General features: G+C 32.9%; 1 protein-coding gene across 1 annotated transcript in view; it reads right to left on the minus strand.

Annotated features, from left to right (window-relative positions):
- The window catches only part of ADGRL2 (adhesion G protein-coupled receptor L2), a 190,652-nt gene that overhangs the window by 43,681 nt on the left and 120,638 nt on the right, over positions 1–26,333 (minus strand). The window contains 2 exon segments of the mRNA XM_049111760.1: positions 6,052–6,852; positions 13,012–13,121. Coding sequence (XP_048967717.1) covers positions 6,052–6,852; positions 13,012–13,121 — 911 coding nt within the window.

Below are 26,333 nucleotides of genomic sequence, written 5' to 3' on the forward strand. Positions count from 1 at the left end.
GCATCAATAAAAATCTGACAATTATATATAATTAGGACAATAGAAAATTTAAAGTCACCCACTCTACATCTTGCAGGAAAATAAATACTGTGACATCTTTGCACCCAGCAGCCATTCTTGCTTGAGAGATTTTTGAGCATGCCTGATTAGATCCAAACAGAAGATAAACTTGGCATGCTTGTGCTGTGTTAGTAAGGAAACATCTGAAGCTTCTTCGTCAGGCTTCAATTGCTTATAATGCAATCTCTTATCAAGATAACAGGTTAGATCAAATCATGCCTAATTTGAAACCAACCCTACCTATTGCATGGACGCTTAACAGAGGGTGTAAAAGGAACTACAATTACACATTTTAAAGTAGAAATTTAAAAATAAATTATTCTGTAAGTCAATCGGAGAAGAACAAACATCATATGGTCTCATTCATTTGGGGAATATAAAAAATAGTGAAAGGGATTATAGGGGAAAGGAGAGAAAATGAGTGGGAAATATCAGACAGAGTGACAAACCATGAGAAACTCCTAATTCTGGGAAATGAACAAGGAGTAGTGGAAGAGGAGGTGGGCAGGGGATGGGGTGACTGGGTGACGGGCACTGAGGGGGGCACTTGACGGGATGAGCACTGGGTGTTGTTATGCTATATGTTGGCAAATCAAACTCCAATTTAAAAAAATACAAAAAAATTATTCTAAAAGGTTAGTTTTGATTTCCATCATTACCTTCAAACTGTTAAATCTACTAGGTTAAAAAAATAATGGAGCTTAAAGTTTCCTTCATTAATTGTAATTAGTTTAAACAACTAAAATTCTGTTGGTAAAATAATGCTATCATTTGAAATCTACTAGGTGATCACACTGAAGTTTTATCAACACTTATAGTTTACTGGCTCTTGAAACCTTATATATATATATGATGCTTTATATTTAAACTAACGTAGTACAGCAAATTAAAAATAACTTTTTAAAATAATCTTATAAAAACATTAACTTATTTTATGCTATCTCTATAATGTAAGAAACAAAGTAGAACATTAAAACTTAGAAAGCAAGTTCCTATTATCAGTAATATGTTTATTATTTTAAGCTCTGGTCCATAAATAGTTGTTTATATCATGTCACTATTAACAGAATATCCTATCACAAAAAGTAGCATGCACTTGTTTCCAGTTCTTTAGTAATGAGAAACTTCTTGCTGTCAATAAATGCATACTACACACTTTCTACACTTTTTTCCCTTCTATCTCAAGAGGAACTTCTTAATCATGTGTCTTATTTCCAGGGCATAATTTATTGACCATATGAGAGATGCCGTGTACATTAGTCAAACATCAGGCCTAGCCAGCTGCTGCAGAAACCTATTCAAACCTGTCTATCTTTTTCTGTAAAGCACTTGCCTGACATCTTGTTAAACCTCTGTAATTTTCTTTTGATTACAATGCAGCCAGGCTTTCAGTACTTTCTCAATTAACATTTGTCAAAAGCATCACAATCTTTTACAGAAGTGTCAGATGACTGCCTCTGAATCAAATCTTAAAGAGTAGTGGCGAATCAGAGCAAAAACGGAAAGTACAGAGCAAAATGGTTTAGTACCACACCATCTTATGTATCTCTTGACACTACACTAATTAGTACATATTTAGTCACTGAAATATGTCTTAACAATACTACCACTAGTGATTCGTTAGCTACACGTCAGGAAAGATTCATATAACTGAGTCAAGGTAGGTAACAAAATGACAGCTAGGAAATGGATAAAATTTCTTGCAACATGCTATAGCCTCTTTGCATGCATTTTTGATAATAAATTTCATACATTTTCACCTTTCGTTCAATAAAAGTTTAAAGGGAATCAAATCAATACATTCTTCAAACATAAAACAATGAAATATTGGGATATCATGAAAAACATGAAAATGAACTAATAAGTGGCAAAATTAAACCCTCTTCAAAGACAATCAGAATTTCCAGTTTTGCAAAACTTCAGCTAGTTAAGTAACTTTACAGAAAGCAATTTTTTTCTAACGATGAAGCCATAAATGCTGAGGTTGTTTCTAAAAATTAACATTTCTTCCATAAGTGAAGACAGGTCCCAACAGGGCATCTGATAATGATAAAAGCCTACACTTATTCAGCATTTATGTACCAGATGCTATGCTAATCACCATTCATGGATCATCGGATCATCTTATTTAATCCTTACCACAACCCCGTGAAGTCGGCACTATGATTAGCTTCCTTTTACAGATGACAAAATTGAGCCATGGAGAAGGTTAGGCAATTTGTTTAAGGTCACCTGGCCATACTCTTAAATGTTACGATCTTACTTTTCTAGGTAAAAGATTTTCATAGACTCTGGAAAATATGGCATCCCACAAAGCAATATGCCCTTATTTTGGAGCATTTAACTGATACTTTTCTTTGTAAACCTCTAAAACAAGAAAAGATGTGGGAAGATAACAAAATGCTAGAGCAACAGATGATAACAAGTTTCATAATGTAACTTATGTGGCAAAAGATTCAAAACTCAAGAATACCCTATAAATGGTATTAGAAAACATGGTAACTCACAACTGAATTATATCTCAAATCTAAACCTTATATTACAAAGTTTTGTTCCAGAGTTCAGTGTCCTATCAAGCATCCATATTAAATGACTTAGCATTCGGTCAACCTTTGTCATTTGAGTATAGAGACCCAGAAATAGTACTAATAAAATACTAATAAACATATTTAAGAACCTCCCTTGAAAATTTCAACAAATATAAACAGAATGCTTCAATCTAATATGGTGCTGTGTACTAACAACCGTATCCATTTATGCAAAAGGTAGTACTTCCCTCATCCAGGTCCAAGAACTCATTGTTCACTGAATGAACTCTAATTACAATGAGTCTGTAGCCTGGAAAAGCAAAATGTAATAAATTTACCTTTATTCAAAGTCTAAAAATAATCTTTTTTCAGCATTACGAGTAGAAAGATGTTTCAAGGAATACGTATTCTATGCTAAACACATCCTAAGTAAAAAACCTAACTAGTTCTCTTTATAAATATTTTTCCTTATATTATTAAAGTGTCATAATTCATAATTACTCTAAGACAAATATTCAGGAACTGTCAAAACTCAAGACAAAATATTTTTTCAATAATATTTGGGGGGGCACCTGAGTGGCTCAGTCTGTTAAACGGCTGCCTTCGGCTAAGGTCATGACCTCAGGGTCCCGCGATTGGGCCCCAGAGGTCATCTCTCTGCTCAGGGGGTGGGGGTTCTGCTTCTCCCTCTCCTTCTGCCCCTGCCCCCTGCTTGTGCACTCTGTCCCTCTCTCAAATAAATAAATATTTTTAAAAAATAATATTTAGGACATCAAATTTGCAGACAAAGTAAATATAAAGCAATTCAGATTAAGAAACAGAAAGAGTTAAAAGAGGACTGAAAGGGTTTCTCCTAAGCTCACTTTATTTTTTTTAAAGATTTTATTTATTTATTTATTTAATTTATTTATGAGAGATACAGAGAGAGGCAGAGACACAGGCAGAGGGAGGAGCAGGCTCCCTATGGGGAGCCCGACGCGGAACTCGATCCCAGGACCCTGGGATCACGACCTGAGCCAAAAGCAGATGCTCAATATCTTTTTTCTCATAAGGCAATTTGGGATGTTTCCTATAACTCAACTGTTTTGTTTTGTTTTCTCTAAAAGCTAGTACCACCCTTCTCCTTTATCCTATAGGTTTGTCAAAGGCAAACCTCAGGAATTGACAAAATTTGACATTTTAATATTGATCCTTGTGTTGATCCTTTTTGTAACCCGTGTTATTCTCACAGCTGTTACATTTATTTTGGGTGGCAATAAATCTCTCTCCCTCCATTAGGAAAAAGAGAAATAAAATACTTTAAAAAATGCAAATTCATATCAGACAACACTAAAGGATTGTGAGAATAAATTGAGTACAGATTCAATTCAACAAAGAATCATGGCCCCATCTACTTGTCACAAAGTACTTTGTGAATACAAGATGAGTAATAATGTCATTTTCCATGTGTGGTTTATATTCTAAGCAAATAATTTGATCCATTTCAGATGAAAAAGTCTTTGATAATGTAGATATTTTTGGAAAGAGCAGTTATCAGCTTTGAAAATGGGAAACTTATGCATATTTGGTAGTTGTGTTCTTGCAACTGTGTTTTGTTATCCAATATAGTTAGCCATCCCTAAATATTCCCAGAAAAGTAAAAATTCAAATTGGCCCCTTATTAAGCCCTTAGTGATAAAAAGTTTTATATAACCTAAAATTTCCCTTGCTGTTGTTTGAGCTATAATGTCTTTTAACTCTCTTGTAATTTATCTTTATCTGCTTTTAGAGATTCCTGTCTCATCCAAGATACGTGCTGATATCTATATGCATGTAGTTGAGGTCTCGCAAAACTATGCTGGCCCATCAATTTAGGTCAAATCAATAAGCCACTGTCAGCTTTTCAGAAGTGAGACCCACAAAACTGATAGGACAGAGCAATCAGAGAATTCAGGTTTTCGGCCGTCATAAAACAATGACTGACTGGTTTGGCTGTAATTTAGTCTTAAATACCAGATTTACTACCACGTACGTTACTAAGGTATACATTGTGCTGTAAAATTATGATTCCTTTTGTTTTTCACTGTGGACTGTTTCATGGTGTATTAGGTTCCCATACTTTTCCTCACTTATAAACCCAAGCCTTTTCCTTCCTAACAGGGCAAGTATATTATTTCTTAGCCCCAATCATGGTTTTCAAATACATCTTTTTATTTTTCTTTGAATTTTTAGCCTTATGGGATCTCTACATGGTTCAGTTGCTTCATTTCTCTAAATGAGCTGTTTTTCCTTTCACCTTCTCCCTCTCTAAAGAGAGCATAGGGGCACCGGCTGGCTCAGTGGTTGAGCATCTGCCTTTGGCTCAGGTCGTGATCCTGGGGTCCTGGGATCAAGTCTCCCATCAGCTTCCATGTGGGGAACCTGCTGTAGAGTGTATGTATTGCTTTAACAGAAAAAGATACTAACTTCTTTTTCACCTTGTTGAAGACACTGATTTAATCACTCCAAAGAACTTTCTGGTTCCTAAAATTCTGAAGTAACTCAATAATCAGAAATTCCAATTAACTCAGTAAACTGAAATATTCAGATCTTTAAAACACAAATATTACTGTTCAAATAGAAAAGACTTATAATTAGTTGAAGCTCTATAACAATATATGAATAGGTTACTTTTATCATGAGTATGAGGTCATTTTGTTGTAATGAAATATTCATGTAATTTACCCTCAAAAATTGTTTCCCACAGAACTGAATTCACTTGACCAACTAAAACATATTTCCAAAGATTTTACATTACTTTCTAAAGTAATGATCCTCCATAAAGATACCTAAAGAGAACACAAATCAAAAATGTTAGCTGATCCATCTTCATAAATCATCACTTGGGATCATTTAATGCTTAGTCTATGCGTGACAGTTAAAGTCACAGAAATACTTACTTTAAAACCATCACTAATTTATCAGGAAATAAAAATGTGTAATTTTACCAGGAAGATGTTGGATGACTCCCTCTCCTACCCAGAGAGCAGATCCCCAAACTTCAGAACACTTATGCCTGACATTGTACATCAAGCCTAGCGATTCTCCTGGGACTTCCGAACACACATTTCCCTTAACCACTGGCGCCAAGAAGTTAAAAGGTCTGCATATAGATTGTAATCAATTCAGAAGTCAGGTAGGGGGAAAAAAAAGAAAAAGCTAACAAGTTTGTAGCTAGTATTACATTTTTAGCAATGAAGAACCAAACTGACCAATGATGCTACGATTATTTGAAGTCAACATTTAAATGAAAAAATTCAGAGAAGGCAAATAGGCCAAAGTAAGGCTAAAATGTACACACTATGTGACAGCATAAGTACCGTAACATTATCCTTGGAGCTTCAACTCTGAAAAGGGGAAAGAACACTGACAGGGAAAAACCTCCAAGTCTTTTAAAAGTAAGTTATTCAAAAAGACATAAGCATTAGCAAGCAAACATTCTTACCTTGGGCAGGATCAGGTGGACCAAACTCCAGAGAATATCGTAAAATGAAGTTATTGTTCCACACGTAGAGTTGGTTATCTCTAGGATTGTAATCCACCGCAGCAATATACTGGTATTGGTTGGGGAAGGGAACATCTACATACTCTCCTCGGTTTAATCGGGTATTGTAAATGTAATCAATTGCATTCTTGCCTGTTTCACTCTCATTGTCTTGATACACTGACCTGACCACATAGAGGACTCCGCAGATCATAAAAGCATTTGAGGCAGCACGTTTGTCATACACAGTCTCCCATGTTGCTTCAAATCGAAGAGTATATGGATTTAGTTGGCTAATAACGATCATTCCATTGTTCTGTTCAGTGGCGTAAATGACCCATAAGCCATTTTCATCAACTGCTAGGTCAATATCAGTTTTCCCTCCCCATCTATAAGGTGAGGTATCATGATAGTTGGCATAGTTAATTATGGCCTCTCCACTCTTAATTCTAGTCCTCAAGTCAAATTTCACAATGTTTCTTGTTCTCTCTTTGTTAAAGAAGACAGCACCATCATACACCACAAATCCAGTACCATCTACTCGATTTGGAAGTTTGTATGTTGTTGTTTGGCGACTATTTTGGAAATCTTCTAAAGAAGCATATTCTATTAAAGTATCAGTACGGTAGGGGGTCCAGGGCATGAAATAAATTTTATCTGCAGCCTGAAGAGGGTCCTTGCACCAAGCACCTGCCTTTTGTTCAGCTTCATATATACATGGTGAATCCACAATTGCTTTCAAGGTCCCAGGGCACACAAAAACTAACAGTCACAGAGAAAAGACAACAATTAAGCCAAGTTAAAAAATTAAACAGGCAAATACAAGTTTTAATGATTTAAATCCAAAGAGAAAAAAATGTGATTTATTAACATTCGATTTTACCAAAATTTAATGCAAGTATTACCCTTCTTTCCGCTAGTTACAATACTCAATGTACCAGCATAGAAAGTGGCTGGGGTTTATTTTCAAAAATACAAACCTAAGTTTAAGGTCATTTATAACTGAGGTGACAATGTGTATCTTTGCTATGTGTTTTTAATCTTAGGCTTTGGTAATTTATACTTTAAAACTGTGAGCTTTGTGCATAACAGTGTACGAAGGACTTTATTTTAGTCTCAACTCTGTACCTCCCCGCCTCCCCCCACCCGGCCCACTTATAAACTCTCAAAAGCAAAACACCAAAATAAAGGAAATAAAACGAAAACCCAATGTGAAGGCTTATTTAGAACTTCTATAGAAGTTAGACTGAAAATAAAGGTGCTTCGATTGAAGAAACATAAATACTCAGAAAATGTAACTAGGAACAGAGAAAAGTAAATACAAGGAAAGCAGTGATGAAACGACCAGGAGACCCTGTAACCATGGCATGCTATGGAGAGGGTTCTGGAAGCCAGGCAAGATGACACTTTAATAATAAAATATCCAAAGGTGTCAGAAAAAGAGAGAAAGGGTGAAAAAGAAACACAGAAAGGAGCAGCTCCCCCTCGCCGACTTCAGAATTTTTACCCCATCACCAGATTTAGCAGTCATATAATTTCATTGTAAACAGTTGACTTCTTTATGAGGTGCATTTATGAGATCCTGCTGATTATTTTAATGTCAGGAGTGTTGCGGGGGAGGGAAGGGAGGAGGTAACATCCATAAGGCACATAACAGGGAGCTGGGGTTCAGACTGTATACGTTATTTACCTTTTTGCTCCACTTCTATTTTAAGCATCGGAAGAAAAACAGAAAAAGTGCAAGGAAAAAAGAAAAAAGATTAAAATAAATTGACTATTAGTCTAAGACTGAATTCGTAATAGATGCTAAATATAGGAAGAATAAGAGCTGTACTACTTTGGATAAAGAGAAACACACAACAGGAAAACCTAGCAGGAGAAAGATTCTAAAGTTACATAAAAGAACATGGATCAATCATTTTAGTAGATTAAGGAGGCAATACAAATATGTTGGCATGTTGCTTCACTTAGCGTACCTGAATAAATAATGAAACTCTTCACTAATGCATGGTATATATATTCTTGCCTTTCCAAAGTCACTCAGCATTTTTATCAAGTTTTACTTTATATATGTATGCTACAGACACAAATGCATGCATAAGTGTATCAACCCCATCTACCTTATTATATATATGAACTCAATATTAAATTGACTTAAATCAGGTAAGTATAACAACAGGAAAAAATAAAAATGACAACTCAATTTTGGAGCTTAGGTCAAATTTAATGTATATTAATATGGTTATATTGTAACATTTTCCCAAAGATATTTATGTAAGAAGAAATCTATAATTATGCATCTTAGTACTTTTCGATTTTTAAAAATTATTTTCATTTTCCAGAAAAATCCATCTTAATCATAAGAAAAAAATGCCTCCTTTGCAGGAAAATATATAAATCTCCTCTGCTACCCCAAGAGGGATTTTGAATGATGGGGTAACATAGTGCTTTTCTTCCTCATTAAGAATTAGTAAATTTACTTATTTAGGTTTATATATACATTATAAAACTATTATTAAATTCCCTCTATTACGTATCTTAAACTTGTACTATTAAGTCTATTTTTTAAAAAAAAGTAAGCAAAATACATACAAGGAAAAAGCAAGCACAGTAGGCAAGGAGAAAAAGGAAGAAAGAATTATGGTTAGCTTATTATGACATCGTCAACTATCATCAATTTACACAGAAAGCAAGCTGGCATGCAATGACAATCATACCAAGCATTCAAAGCAAATACCTTGACCCCACAGACCCCATAAAAGGTAAATGCTTTCATAAAACAAACCTGATTAGTACAGTTATATGAGAAAAAAAATCCTCCCTCCAAGAAGTCTAAAGAAATGGATTATATAGTTAGGAAGGGTGCTATATAAGATTCTTGCTGGTAAATAGAATTCTAATAATTACAAACCATAAAACACTATTTTAGATTATATGTAGGCTTTGAAGTATGTTGCCTGAATTTCATAAAGTGACCAGATTAATGTCTGTGATTCTCCCTCTTTCCTTATTAAAATGCATTAGGGTGTGCTAATCCTCTATCTCCAAACTGATTACTCAGATACTGTAGTTGCACATTTCATTAAGATGTCTTAGCTTGATTAATTTTTAAAAATTACAATAATTCATCAAGATTAAATAATGACCTCCCGAAATACCTCAGGGAGAAATATCGTACAAATATTTTTGCCCTAGGAATAGCATATAACCTTCTGCATTAAGCCACCACCTCCCCATCCAACTTCATCTATTTAAGCACTTTCAGGAAACATACTTTTTCCCTATAATGTGTAATTCTGACTATATCCAGTAAAACTAAGAAGTTCAGTGTTACGGATATGAAACAGTTCTTTTTTATAAACCAGTAGTCCTGAAACTACTTCCTCAATGGAGAACAATATTATACCTGCTTAGAATCAATAACGGAAGGGCGTGGTGGGAAAATGAGGATAAGAGAAATTATTAGTGTTGTGACTTCTCAGACTGTATTTATATACAGCTGTATTCTTATTTTCAGGAAAGGATGATTTCACTTAGCTGAGTAAATCAATTAAATGTAAAGGATGGGAATAATACATTTTAAAATATGTTACATATTTAAAATAGAACTTAAAATTAAGTTCAATAAAGAATGCGTAAAATATGTTTTCTATTGATTGAAAATGGCCAAGCTTTATAAATACACTAAAATGACAGTGAATTTGCTTAGCAAAATATTAAATAGAGAAGCCTTTGTGATTTAACTAATTACTTATACTAATAATAGAAATTATATATAACTTATAGTTCTGATGAAAACAGAAGTAACACCCAAATGTAAAAATAAAAAATAATTAAACAAAACCTTTGATGACTGATAAATCACATAAGATATGGATATTGAAAACAAAAGTCCTTACATTATGATTTGTTATGAAAACCCAAAGGACAGAGATCTGTCAAACCAGCCAAAACTCCATCAACCCCGAAGAATATAAAAATACAATAAAATTAATGAAATTAGCATTCTTCATCACATGCCAAATGTATATTGCAACTTGTCTTAAAAGATTGTGTAAATTAATTCATAATAATACATTTACTATTCTATAGACCAAACATAAATACACGACCCACTAACATCAGTGGAGGACCACATGGATATGCAAGACATGAAACTGACCCAAAGACACTTAAGCCTACATACTCTGTATCTGAAGTGACACACTATTTCATTTTGAATAATCTTACATTTATTCATTAAAGATACTTAATCAAAAGTTATAGTTATTTTTCTCATCAAATAAAACTTATAGCTAAAATTCTGGTATAATTTGGAAAATTTCATGATAATTTGAAAAAGAGGGCACAAATGTCAAAACCAAATCTTGTCTGTAGGGTACAAAATTCTAATAATTATTTTCCTTTATCCTAGAAGATCTTTACAGCCTCTTTTAAACACACATACATTCAATTAATTACTAACACTCTGTTAATGATAAAGGATAACCCCAGGATACATGCATTTTTGACACAGGCATTATCTGAGTAGGTATAAATATCACATGTAATATTACACGTGCCTGTCTATAAACATAAAAAGTAAAGCAAACAATGACATTTCTAATAAATTCTGTTTAGTGACTTTAATATAAAATTTTCAAAAATCATGGGAAATTTCTTGAGGAAATTTAAATAGTTTCAGATCTGTAAATTCCTAGGGAATCTGCTTTGGATAGAATCTGGCATAAAGCCAGGCAGTAAAAGACATAATAAATGCAATTTTTGCCAACTACGTAAAGTTTAAAAGGGGTATGCAAATGATTCAAAGTACAAAAACACTATTAAAACAAGGAGAATGGGAAAGTTACAGGCTTAAAATGAAAGTATAAGGGATGGGTATAATAGAAACATAAAGAAACAAAAGGAGTGGAAAATGAGGAAAAGAGATAAGGAAATATACAATCCTACCTAGATTCAAACAATTTAAAAAGATCCTTTTGCATTAAATTTTAATATTAGTGAAAATCATGCAATATATAGTGTGTCACTACTGTACAGTATATAGGAATCATAATTCTACACTTTAGCATGGAGTAATTTGAAAAAAAAAAAAAAAAGCCAGACTTATTTCTGCCTCGTGCAAACATCTAGAAAGGTAACAGCAAATTAATTACTTTTTTTTTTTTTTTTAAGGACAAAAACTAAAAAGAACAAATACTTCTCTGAGTATAGCTATTTGCAAGTTTAGTGCACAATATACAATACTTCTGGAGAACTGAAAAAGTAAAATTTTGAAAGTTAGATGTTCCAGAAGATATCCACATTTTCCTTTCTAAGACAGAGCAAGAAATAACTCAAGAGTCTGAAAATAATATTTGCTTAATACTGTTCTTGGTCTATAGACTAGGTTACAGGAACTGGCTCCAGAAAGACAATTCTTGGCAGCTCTGACTGATTCCATTGTTTGGGAATGGATGCTGTATTCCTTTTCTAATTTGAGGACAGAAACCATGATAAATTCAAATGTAAGCGACTTTACGGAACAAAATTTTGGTTAGCTCAAAAGAATGCAACGTTCCTCTAGTGGCACAGGAGAATGATTATGTAAGCCACCAACACTACACACAAGAGAAATAATATAAAGATCAGTGCACTCAGTAGGCTTCCAATCCTACAAATGGTATAGAAAATACTGAAAACAAAAAGCATCCATTTCACAGTAACACAGGAACACAGAGCAGGGATGAAAAGAAAAGATAATCTGTGTTTGGCCTTTAACTGATACCCACAAAAAGCCAATTTATCAAAACTGTGGGCAGAGAAGAGAGAGACCGCACCTTCACAGGATGTATAAGAATGTATTACTACCATATTGGACATATTATATCTATCTGAATTCAGCTCCTTGGGTTTTAGAAATATTGATGGTTGGGACATATAAATCTATCAGAACTAGTCTAGCTTTCAGGGTTCTGGAAAAGGCAACTTCATTATTTAGTTTAAATCCTTTTTTTTTTTTTTTTTTTGAGGAGGGAAGTGTACAAAACTTTCTTAAATCATTAAAATCGCTGCTAAGGAACTTTCAATTCAGATGCTCATGAATCAAGTTTACAGGACACATCTTTTTTTCCAACTTAAAAAGTAAAGAAGACAAGAACACTATTAAACAAACTAGCTTACAAAAATGACCTAATATACTGAAATTTTTGGTTGTCTAAAATGCTTTTTTCTACTGAAAGTGCCGATACAATTTAGCAGTATGAATTCTGAGATTAGGAGGGAAAATACACAGAATCAGAGCATTAGCTGAAGACTACTGATGAAAACTCCATCTGAATTTTAAATATCCCTCTACAGGGTCTAATGGATGTTGTCAAGTTAAAAACAGAAGTACATGCAAGACTTTGTTACATCTATTTTATTTACTGTAAGATTTCAACACTGAATCTGGTAAAGAAATGCTCCTGTAAGGACAAGGAAATAAAAAAAGGAAAGCACTTGCCTCAGTTACTACAATGGTAGCTTTTACCAGGCACTAAGGTTACCACAACAGCAGGTAGCCATTCAAGTAGCTCACGATTAAAACCGAAGTCAATTCCTTCTTTAGAAAACTGTGAGCCAAACCAATTTGTCAGCAACTGGTATTGGGCAAAAGTACAGATTTCTATCTGCCCTACTGAATAGCTAATTCAAGTTTGTTTTCTGGAATAACACTAGTCTTAAAAGCCAAACACTTAAGAACACAGACAGACACTTGGCCAGCATCACACTATGGCTTCCTTCCACACTTCATGAAGCTAATTGGAGGCCCGAGTCTGTTAGTGCTCTGCATGCATAATGGTTTTGTAGGCCATAAACATATGCTTCTTTCACATGTGTAGTCTTTCAGCATCAACGAGGAATGCTGGAGAAAGTCAAAATCACAAACTTCATACTTACTGTAAGGGACACATTCATATTGGACTTCAAGATATTTGTATGTTCCAGGGCATGGATCAGGAAATACATCTGACCCAGTAACTACTATACACTGTGTTCGATTGTTGCACCTAGAAAACAAAACAAATCAAACTGGTATAACATAACCGTTTATTTGTTTTCAATAAAGAAATTTAATACAGAACTGATTCATATTTTCTTTAAGCAACTAAGTATTGTAAAACAAAAATTTCGACATAATAGGTTGCTCCACATTATTGGGCAAATAATGAGCTATAAAAATCCTATTTTATGTTGCAATGCTTCTGTATCATGGGCCACACTACTTTTTAATTCAAAGTAAAAAGAAAATAACAATTCTCTATTATTCTACTATACATTTAATTGTAATTTTTAGCATATTCAACATGTACTATAAAAGTATACCTGCCACGTTAAGAATTAAAAATAACAATTAAAAATGATACCATGAGCAAAAACAATCATAAACTGAATGGCTTAGAAGTTCTGAGAACATATTATAACAAGGAGGGAACCAGGTTTTTTAAGTTTAGTTGTTAAATCCAGTTTTGAGTTAAGTTTTGTATGACGGGGACTTTCTACAGTCTTCTGTACCAGATTCGAAGCTAATAGATCACACCTTCCATGCTCTGGCTTGATAAATGATAGAACACATTTAAAGCAGTTAGCACAGTGCCTGGCCCACACCGTGTCTCAGACTGTTGTTACTTTTGTTATGTTCACCGATCACAATGTGTTTATACCAAATAGGACATGACAAAAATCTAGATTCTTCTAAATTAATACTCTCTGAAATAAAATGTTAAAAGAAAGGCACTAACATGATGCTTAGAATGTCCTTATTTATTACTATTGCAAGTATTTTCTCATTTTTCTGTTGTCACTTATTCATCAGGATTATTAGGATTAAGGTAGAATTTCAGGCAATTGATATTTATTTCAGTTCTATGAATTTTTCAAAATGATCTTTTCATAAGCTTTATAAAGGCAAGAACCACTTCCCTTTATAATTTGCCTTGATTACATTCAACAGAACGTAATGTTTGCAGGGTTTTATTATATTTTCTGATAGTATATAAATTAAGAAGGCAAAGCAAGCAGAACAAGGGCATTATAATAAAATTTATTTAACAATTTGAATACCAGGTATTCTATAGGGCATAAAATAACTGGACTATAAAATGGCAGATAAAGAATGAAAAACCAGCTCATTCTTTTCTTTTTTAGCACGACTAAAGGACAGAGGAAGGAGACCTGCATTAGAGAGCGTAGGTATGTTAAGTCATGCACGTTGGAGCCATTTCAACTCAAACCAGGTGGATTCATTTTTAAAGAGCAGCAAGACCTGAAAACTTCCACAGGATCAGACAGGTAACTTTATAGGCCCAGGTAAATATAATAAACCTCAAACAAAAGTCTTAAATATTACATCAATTATAATATTGCTTGTACAGATATTAAGCTAATGATAACTTTTATCACAATTTATCTAGAATACTATATGCCATATATTTAAAAAATACCATATAAAATAATTTTCAAAAGTATGAACAATGAATATGGTGCAGTGTCACATTCTTATGCAAAATCATATTTTACTCTCATTATCTGTATTTTTCTTGAGCTAGTTCAATCATTTGAAGAAATCTGCCAATGGTTCTCCACTTAGTGTAAATGAATTATTTTAATGTGAGTGACAGAACCAATTCTTTATCTTAAAATTTTAAATAGCAGATGAATTTAAAGTTTGTCAATAAATCAGTATCAAGTATTTCAACTGTTTCATTTTCTTCTTTCTTAAATTTTACAATAAGAGAGTTTGCCAAAAACAAAAAAACAAAAAAAATAAATTAAAAAAAAAAAAAAAGAGAGAGAGAGAGAGTTTGCCGTTTTGTTAGAGTTTCTTGATCTCCCAGGAATCCTAAACCACTGCCTGGTCCTTACCAAAAAATAAAGTGCTTTTATTTCCTGCCTTATGTTCATTTATACCTGCAAGGATCTTCCCATTATCTCACACCCACACCTTCAGAAACAAACAAATCTAAACTCCTTTTAGTCAGACATATATACTCCCTTGGTGTACATTTTATAGCCACTTGACAAAACCCTGTCATGTTTTTGGGAAAACATGACAAGAGTAAGGGGGTGGTGCTCAAGGTTGAAATGGACCAAGACTGTGAAGGATTCTGGACCAAAGTTAAGGAGGATGTAGCTCAAAGGATTTGGGAATTTCTATAATTAAAAAAAAAAACAAAGAATATACTGAGGCACCTGGGTGACATAGTCAGTTAAGCCTCTGACTCTTGGTTTTCGCTCAGGTTGAGATTTCAGGGTCATGAAATGGTGCCCCACGTCGGGCTCCTCATTCAGTGTAGAATCTGCTTAATAATCTCTCTCTCCCCCTCTACCTCTGCCCTCCCCCCAACCCATGCATGCATTCTCTCTCTCTCTAAAATCAATCAATAAACCTTTTAAAAATAAAGAAAAAATATATTGACAATTATCCATCTTCCCCAGATGATAAGATAAATAAATATGACTGCTATATGGGATCAAAAATATCTTTTGTTTTATGCTTTTCAATGTTACAGAATATTTGCAAGAAGTATACAAGGGATAAATATTTCTTCTTCCATTACATTTTGTTTAAAAGAGACTGACACCATAAAATGAAAAGTAATTGCTCATATTTACTTTTTCTGCACTTTTTTTGCACTAGTCATCTGACCACAACTACAAGTTCAAATTAATGTTAAAAGCAATTACCATAATTTATATCAACCATATAATTTTATTTCTTTTAATAATCACATTGCACAAAATAAGAGAAAAAAGTGTTATAGGGCTATATTCTTAAGTAAAATGGAGGCAAGGAGACTTAACAGAATTTCTTAAAATAAAATTATATAGATTTCTAGAATTCATAGCTTCTCAAGATGTTGAAAATGTTCATTTTTATGAATTGGAAATACTAGAAACTAATCTTGAGAAAAACTGGTATTTGGGGGCTAAAACAGGAAAGGGTCAGCAAGAAGAGGAATGCAACTGTGAGAAGTAGAAGACTGTCAGATTTTCACACTGTTACCTTGCTTCATGGGAAAGAATATCTAAGCTTTAGGAGGACCAAATGATAAAAATAAAATACAATTATGTACATTCATTTATGAATGAAGTGGGAGCCTTATGTTTTCAAATTCAGTAAGTGTGGGAACACTCGGGGAAAAAAATACCAAATGTGAGCTGTTATGACTGACAAAAATCTGAAAATACCTTAATCAGGATACTGTTAGTAAAACTGTAAACTGCTATTGAAGATAGGGAAAGAGAAAGCAATTAGCTACAGAAGCAAAGTAAATTCTCACCAACTGCTCTGTTTCAAGTTTTCATTCTAATGAGAATGAAAAGGTACCATTAAACCAAGAAAAGAAAGGAATTTAGTCGCTCATATTCTTAGTCCTGGACATAGTTCCTGGAATGATTTTCCCCCACTTCCCCCAGAGACAAAGATTTATCAGTAAAGGTATAGCTTCTATTAACAACTGTACGTTTTGGTAATATTATGTGGATTCATTGTTAAAAATCTACAATTTTCTTAAATGTTAAGCATAAAAATTAAGTACGAATGAGACAAAACAGAAGAATAAGATTTTTAAAAAATAGGTGGGTTTTATCTAATTACTTAATTAATTAATTTAGAGAAGGAGTGGGGGAAAGGGCAGAGGTAGAGGAATCTCCAGGACCCACTGCAGACCCGGATACGTATCAAGACCACGGCCAAAATCAAGAGTCAGATGCTTAGCCCGCTAGACATCCAGGTGCCCCTGGTGTCTATTCTAATAAATAGAAATAAAATAGATTTCTATTTATTTTTATTTTTTAAAAGAGTTTATTTATTTATTTATTTATTCATTCATTCATTCATTCATTCACTCACTCATTCATTTAAGAGAGAGAGAACATTCATTTAATTAAGGTAGAGAGAGCATGAGCAGAAGGGAGGGGCAGAGGAGAGGAAGCAGAAGAGAGAAGCAGATTCCCTATTGAGCAGGAAGCCCAGAGCAAGGCTTGATCCCAGGACCCTGAGATCATGATCTGAGAAGAAAGCAGACACATAACCAACTGTGACATCTTTAGATCGATTTTTAATAGCAACTCGAAGGGAACACAATTACTGTCACAAAAAAAAAAATGAATACTAAATATATTCTAAACACTTCAAACTTTAAAAAACTAATCTTACTTTATTTTATATTTGTAAAGACGCACAGATGAATCAGGATAGTCAAAGCACTGATTCTCAAAATATGGTCCTCAGAACCAGTAGCACCAGCATCAGTTGGGAAGTTGTTAGAAATGCATGCTCAGGTCCCATCCCAAATCAACCGACTTAGGAATTTTGGAGGCAAATAACCAACCAGCAATCTGCATATGATTCTGATGTATGAGAACCACAAGGTTAAAAGAAAACATGTTTAGATATTTTAGTAAAGAATAAGTATATATGGAAACACATACTTTTTGCTCTATAACCCTTAATAAAATACAAATGAAACAAAATCATTACGCCATTGGTACAATTTATGCACCAAGCTAATAGAACTTACAATGTTAACATGTCTTCTTCTCTAATTCTAATTTTAATCACAAGAATCAAGAGTTTTAGTTGCTCTAATTTTCAGCCGACTAGTTATTTATAAATTCCTAACATGAAGGGTATAAATAAGTACAGTTTCTAAGCACATGTATACATTGCATGTATGCCATTTTTAACAACAGAAGGAAAATATAATCTTTTCCTAAATTTTGGCTAGCTAATGAAAATTTCTAACACTAAATAAATCTGGAAATAATAATTTTTGACAATCTATAAAATGCACCATGTCTTCTAGGAGGATGTCATTAAAAACAATAACAAAAAAGATTCACTGTAATCACTGCCAACTTTTCTATATTCGACCTTCGACTTCTTTCTTAAAATAAATTTTAATAAAGTGGCTCATCTACAGGAAGAAAATATATCATTTTTAGAACTCAAGGGCATAAAGGTAGCTCTTGCAAATAAGGTCTAAGCAACAGAGGGTATAATATATGATTTAACACCACCTGGTAAATAAATGTAGAAATATCTAATAAGCATTCAGTCTCAAATCCCAAGCATTTAATCATTTTTTAAATATTTAAATGTATTTCCCAAGTTGGCATATATAGACAAAAGGCTAATTATTTCATATCACTCTGTCAAAACCACTATCAAAAATATCATCGATGTATTAGTTCTATACATTATTTTAGTTTGCAATTTTCTGATTATCATTTTAAAATATTTTTTCTTCTAATTCCCTAACTAATCTAAAATACACAGAGTACAACATTCATCCTGAGAGTTCCACATATTAACTAAAATAAATCCAATAATAAATGCTTGGTAACATTATCAAATTCAAACACCAGAAGAAAAGTATTATTTCTGACATTAATATTCATAAAACTTGCATTTTAATCATAAGCCCCATCATCTACAATGAAGAAAATCCTAAATCCTACTTTACAGGTCATAAAGCTGCTTTAAATGGAGCAAAAAAGCCTGAATTTAAAAAATTAGTTTAAAATTCATTCCTGCAAGTCTTTCTACTCTAAATGGAAAAAAAATTCTATTTAGGAATGAAGCCAAATGCACATCTCAAAAGCTGAAGAAAGCAAAATTGCATAATTTTGGAGATTAATGCCTATTAGTTTACTTCCTATGCATAAGGGAATGTCAATATATTTGGCAGCGAAATTTAGAATATAATGTTTAAAGTCCGTGATATTGTCTAGGTTTGTGCATAATATGTAAAAGAAAAATGCTTTACAAAATAATGAATCTCTTAACCATCGCAATTAGCATATGGTAAAACTTAAAAGTATTAAAATTGTGTATTTCATCTTCCAGATGTAATCTATATTGCCAGGTTTCAATACCAATTTTTAAGGCATCCACAATCATTTTTGAAATTAGGTTAAATGTTGCCAACAAAAATGTGTAATTGATGAAAAGGCATTTTATAAATGTGTATTATCATTAATTTACATACGTATATGGAAATTACCTTAGAAACTGTCTTGCACAAATCAGCAGTACTTTGAAGAAACATTATCTTTTATTTTGGGGACAGTATTGATTCATCACAAGTGAAATGTTAATAATGCAAACAAACTATTAATATGTTGCTTTTTCTTAATCTTTTAAAACTAAATGAAAGAAGGCTCAATGCACACATTACTTATAATCTGAGAACAAACTGTATAAAAATCAACAACATAGCACATCATTTGACTCTGTTCAGAAGCAAAATCATTGGGGAAGATTAGTGTTTAAAAGCAGAGGCTTAAGGATCTGAAAAAGCTGAGATTTTAGTTCCAGTTTGCTTCCTTAACTCTGCGCCCATAGCAATGTATTAAACCTTACATCCTTCCATAGAAGTTTGTCTTTAAGGTTAGATCGGATAATGCAGGCAAACTCTTTGCACAATGCCTCAACAAATATGAATTACCAAAAACATCAATAACTATAAGAACTCCCTTATATAAGATGGACACAGATTTGCAAACCTTAAAGGGGCAAAACACTTTTTATTGTTCCAGGGTAGTTCCCTTACTGTGCGTATGACTTCCTGCGTACAGCTTTAAAAATAGGCTAACTATTCATGCAAATTTGTTTCCTTTCCAACCCTAATCTTGAATTGTACAATGCCCAACAAATTGCTTTTACTCTTCTTTTGATTATCTTATGCTCATTATTACACTTTACCAAGTGCAAAGTATGGAGATGAGATTCCATGTGTAATCTATTGTGAGAGGTGTTTTAATCAATAGTCTTGTTCTGCTGATTAAGCAGGGGCTTCTGTTTTGGCAAGATAACATTAGTTTCTCCAGTCATGCTCCAAAAACCATTGGGAATCTTCAGCAGATCATTAGATATGCTACAATAAAGCTTTGGTACATTCTCTTTTCTTCCTTAAATTACTTCTTCACTGTCCCATCATTCCCTGTCTCGATGGCACTGCATTATTATTGCATCTCCCCTGAAACTTGCACTAGAGCTATGTCTCCAGGCCATAGGATGCCATTTTCAATTGAAGCTTCTGCTTGAAAATATAAATTAAGAAAATTTCATTATCTCCTGCCAGGGGCCATTATTCACCACAGTTCTAAGGAAGATTAAAAATGCAAAATCTACCGACTTGAACAAATACTCCAGCATTCAACAGAAAAGCTCAGTATATCATGACAGAAACTAAAAATTAATGTTTGCTGAAATTTGGAGTCACCCTCTAGAATTAGTACAATTCTTTATTGAGCCTGTAGGTTCAGTGAAGATTGCTTCAACAGTATCAGTCTCTTTATGGCATCTGTTATTTTAAAAATTCAATTATAAAATATGAGCAATAATATGTCTGTTTTCTTTCCTGCCTAATCTTCTACCTTAGTTAAAACTGCTTTTTGGAGACAAGATAAATGCTCTCAAGGTACCAGGTATCATGTAATGACACACCTTTCCACAGTGCCATATGTAAACAGAACATTGAGGACAGTACCCTGGAAGAGTTGAAACCACATCCACATGGGAGATTATTTCTTCTAAATGGACACAATGTCTACAGTGGAATTACTGGAACTGAATCCATTCTCTCATTAATAAATAGAAATGATATTCATTCCCTTGTCTCAATTATTAAAAACAAAAAACAAACCTATTATATGTCTACACATAAATTTTATTGTACTTAAGTACACACGTTTTTAAAAAAATTAGAAATGTTACTACAAAGGGTAAAACATAAGAAGAAACAAAAGAAAAAAAACAGTTTTTACATTTTTACTGGAGGTGACTGTATGCCTGACACATAACAGAAATTTAGTAATTGTTTTTGAATGAATGAAATAATGATGAATGGTTAGCCTGGCTATTTCTGTTTATAAATAAACACAGGTAGTAGAAAATAAATACCAGACATCCAATTCTGCTTCAATCAGCTGTACCTGATTCTCAGAGAATTCTGTCAATTTGGACATAATTTTGTATCATGAAAGCCAATGATACAGCACTTAGGAGACAGACTATTTAAAGGCAGAGGAAAAAAAGTACCCTTTAAACTTCCAAATCATTGCATACACTGACAGTTCCAAATGACCAAGAAACGAAGGAATAGTACTCTAGGCACTAGAACCCTTGACCTTGAGTCCAAATTTAGAATAAATTTTTACAAACACAGCAGATGACCTTAGAATATGAATAGCTCTAATGTGAATAGGTTTATTCAAGAAAAGCAATTCAAATAAACTGAGTGTAGAAAAAGAAGTTATCTTCCAAGATAAAAGTTGACAATCATTCTCACAAATCAAAAAGGGAAACTGAAGTGAATTATTACATCAAAAGTCTTATTTTTTATTGTACAATACTCATTTAGCATCTGAACTTCTATTCTGTAGAGCTAAGAAAAGTGGGTCCCGTTTTCTTTAAATATTTATTAATGATGATTTGTGAGCCTAACTAATTGCTAGGTAAACATAACATTAGGAAGCTAAATGGTGTGTAATTATTATGGAAAAAGAAGAGGTGTTCTATAGTAATGTTCCCATTTGTCACATAACTATGTTCTCATAATTTATTTAATAATTTGTGTATTCTAGAAGATTTCAATCCATCACATAGTATTTAATTCTTTAGGCATGTTAAGATATTATACTCAAAACATTACAGAATATGTGTTGAAGTATTTTGAAATCAGTGACATAAAGCTGAATTATAGAAATAAAGTTATTAGTAGAATCTCTAGGAAAATATGCTTGAACATTGGTACATGGCATGGATACACAATTTGGAAAAAATAACAATTCCTATTTCATTCAGTTTCCTATATGCTGGTGTTTTTAAAATTTTTAAAGACTATCCTGATACCAAAAAAAAAAAAAAAAAAAAGCAACTGTGATTAAATACTTGCAGATGTATTTGAAAGAAAAAGACAATTTATTAAACAATCATAAGTAAAAATATAAAAATTTCCTTCTGTACTATCAATATATAAACGTAAACTTATTTGACTGAAAAAGTGTACACTATGTAAGAGAAATAGAAAGCCAAAATAAATATCAGGTAACCTACGGCAAGTCAACAAAAGCTTTCACAGTAAAATCCCGTGTAAGCCAACATTCAAAATACTGTCATTCCATTTTTCGGCATGAGAAAAACAGGAATAACAAAAAAGTGATACCTTCCATAATCATTTTGTGTCTGAATAAAATACTATGTTAGGAATTATAACCTGACAGTTTCATACTTTAATATTTGCAGTTAAATTCGCATCTTAGAAACTTAATAATCCCCCCAAATTCCAAATTAATTACTAAAATAAGGATTAGAAATGGCAATGCTGATTTGCTAAAAACAACATACTATGTTTTAGAAACCTTTGAAATTCCTTGCAGTTTTTACTGGACCTTGGGGTCAGTTTAATGCAAATTAGGCTTGACTCACTCAGAGCCTTATTAATCCAGTGCAAAATCTCTTGTTTGCAGAAATGCACATTCAACATAAATGTGCTTGCTTTTATTAGCAAAATAAGAAGTATTTATTTACAAAGCATGCCACTGAGACTAAGTTTCATTCACAGGGTCATCAGGTCTAACTACTTAATGAAAGGAATAAGATAATTTAAGTGGGGATTAAAACTATAAAATTTTGAAATACTTAAAAAATATCTCCTCTATATCCGAATTTTCAAGACCTCTGCTTTTAATAATTCAAAAAATTATTATGACCTGTATCAATTAAGAACAATTATTTATAAAAATGTTAACCTACTACAGTTTGCACTTGCAGAAACTATCACATTTTTAACAAGGGAAATGGGAAATCGCTATGGGATGCCCCAGTTAGATTAAATTAGCAAGAAACTTGTTACCAGACCATATAAAAGACACAGCGTAATAAGACATGACCTTGCAGAGCCTTGGAGCCAATCTGTGATGTTTTTCCTTCCTATAACCCTTGCTAATTATCTGCAAAGTTGCAGACCCTTTTGTCGTGGGTTATTTTTCTTCAAATTGTGAGGGGATTTTTGGTTTCTAAATATTTAATTAGTCTTGTTATGATATGAGAATTGTTGTACATGCCAAGCATTTCGATTTTCATACTCTATTCCTTCTAATTATCCTCAGATTTAGATTGGTCATCCCAAATCTTTTTCTTTTGTAATTATTTACTTCTTAGAGATCATTCGGTGAAGAAATATTTCCACCCTTATGGCTCTTCTTTTTCACAAATGGCTTTTCTGGTCCGTTAATTACCCGCTCAGAGGATTAGAGTTTGAAATAATGCAAAAGAACCTGCAACTAAAAGGAGTTTTAGAGGACAACACTGAGTAAACTAGATTTTTGTCACTGCAATTTTAAATTCCCCTAAAAGATTACTCCCTTGGTTCAGTTATGATTTTGAAAAACAAGTAAATTATGCCATAAATGTATTTTTCTGCCTCCCCAAATATTTGATGGGGCATCATTTGGTCAGTATTATAAACCTCTGCATACGAAACAAACAAGTATAGTCTAATTGACAGCTAATATAATTTCTGCTTTTACAGACCTCACTTTGATAACAGCACAGCAACAAATGTTCACAGAACTCCTATACAAATCAAAGTGCAAGCAAACAAAATCGTAAGACTTGATAGAAAGGCTTTAAAAAAATTTCTATCTACTCAAAACTTAAGACTAAATACAACTTTTTGCCGACGTATTTAACTGACTCAGGAGAAATTCTCATTTTTTATTAAAATGACTATATTCTCTAAGTGCCTGGATTTTTTTTTCTTTCATCTCTAGTCAAGAAAGCACTGTTTTTCTTTATCTGAAGTGAATTCTTTTGACATAGAATCTCTTACATCTTTCATTACTATTTTCTCATTAAACATTTTCACCTAAATAAACTTTTCTTATATAGCTTTTAAGTAATTTATTTTCCTCATGTAACTTATGAAATATTTTGGTAGTAAAATAAGCAATTTAGTTCATAAACAAACATATAGGAATGCCTTGTGTAAAAAGGGATGCAAAAGTATGAATGAGCAGTGTCTTAATAATATGAGTTGAATTAATAATGTTGGAACAGGAAAATATGCAGAGTTAATATTTCCACAAAGGGTCAAGAAAGTGAAAAGCACTCTCATTCCAAAAACTAAGTGCCACATAATTATTCTGAAAGTTATGAATATGTTTCTGTTAATTATCTAGTTTTAATTTTGCACCCCATAAAAATTGTTGTCTGTGTTTTCCTTAAGCTGTAAGATTTCCCATCTAGAAAATGCATCAGAACAGAATTCTTACAGAAATTACTATCTATATTTCTTGAACTTTTTCTTTCTTAAGAGAAAGACCATCTGAAGGAACTTAAGTGTCTGAGGTAGAACATTTTTAGAGCTGAGGACAGTAGGCTACAGTTTGCTGAACTGTTTTCCATCTTACAGTGATGCCCTCCATGCAACTCACTGTCGTGTACTTAGGTGTGAGGGAGGCACACGCATCAGCTAAGGAGGAGGTATAGAGAAAGACAACACATAAACTACGCCGGCCAAATAGTATTATATTCATCCTTGATTAATGGAACCTGAAGTGATCTTTGTCTCCTTTCCCTACAGCAGGAATTGTCTATATAACTAATTTGGCAATTAATCATATTCTGCTTTGTGGCTCATCTCTTGTATATTTTGCATCTTAATTTTTATTTAACTCAGCAAGTATGTTCCATGTTTAGAATTAACTAGGTAACTCCTTATGTTTTTGTTTACATTCTTTTCCAAATATCCCTAAGAGTGCCGGGCACTTATTTCTATCAGGTCTCATTCAATGCCTTTAGTTGTTTCTAGAGCCTAGTCTTACCTCTCCAGTTAGATGTTGTTAAGCTTCTTTTAAATCCATCAGAATGCCTAGTTTTATTTATGGCAAAAAGTACTCACTCAATAAATACTTTCTAAATCAGAATTCTCATTCTTCTATTATTCCATTAAGTGTTTTTTAAAATAAGGGATGATTCAAAATGTCTTGTTGATACATACCAGTTGTCATTTCTTTAATAACAACTGTGGAAATTTTGTATACATGCTTACCTAACTGTTCTGTAAGACAAGAGACGAAAAACAATAAAGATAAAAAGCTGGAACCATAGACTCTTGGGATACTCTTAGCAGTAGAGCAGGTGTTGAAGGCTAAAAACAATCCTTAATACCTATAATCTGAATATAAATAATCAAATTCATTAGAGACTCTTTATAAAGAGGTGGATACTGTGTGGTTCATACACTCTCAAAATTAATGGAGTCTCACCTGACTGATAAATAATATGGCAAATTTCACTGGCTTACTTATGATAAATCAGAAGTAATCTTTAATCATGACAAAATATTCATAATCTAATCCTTTTATCAAATTGACTATCACTGCAGGAGTCTCATGTGTTTGCACAATTAAAAACCCCATGTTAGCTGTATATAATAAGGCATTACATTTGATGCAAATCCTTTTCTATTGAAATAAGTGCCAAGCTGACAGCAGGAAGTAGCTGATAAGAAAGCAACAAGGCATTGCTCATGGCATTCTCGATAACTGTACACCTACTCATAAGCATTCGGTCTTCAGCATATTAACTCAAAGTGCTCTTTTTTTAAAAAAAAGTACAGATCAAGGGAAGTGTCCTCTTGCTGCATCTCAGTCTCAAAGGCGAGAAATTATCTAAAAATAGACAGGTGACAGATTGATAAATAGATAGACAAACAGGAAGGAAAACAGAGAGGGAGGAGGGAGGGCAGGAGAGAGGAAATGAAAATTTTGTATCCACCTGTGATTCTAGCACTAGAAACAGCAATGTAAGACATACGCTGTTTTATTCTAGGTGTAGAATTATCTGTAATTTTAAAAGCAGAGTAATATTCTAAATATACCACATCCAAACAATATCTATGCAGAAGAAAATGAACAAATGGATATGAAGTTATGTATTACAGTTCTCTGCTATAAAAAGGGTGAACTCATTGTTTCAGAATTAATTTATAGCACCTAAAGCTCTAGTGTTATTTTCCATATTCACATTATAGGGCTAAAAATAATTTTTAAAATTTATTTTATGGAGCTATTCCATAATTTTGAGAAATAGAAAGAACACAATTTTTGAAAGATCCTTTCTTCCTTAGCCTAAGTACAAGAAAAGAATTTATAGTGCCCAAAAGGAAGAAGAAAGCTGATGAGAGGCTTCATGGTATAGAAAGTTT

The sequence above is a fragment of the Canis lupus genome, chromosome 6 (genome assembly GCF_003254725.2).
Source record: "Canis lupus dingo isolate Sandy chromosome 6, ASM325472v2, whole genome shotgun sequence".
NCBI lineage: Eukaryota > Metazoa > Chordata > Mammalia > Carnivora > Canidae > Canis > Canis lupus.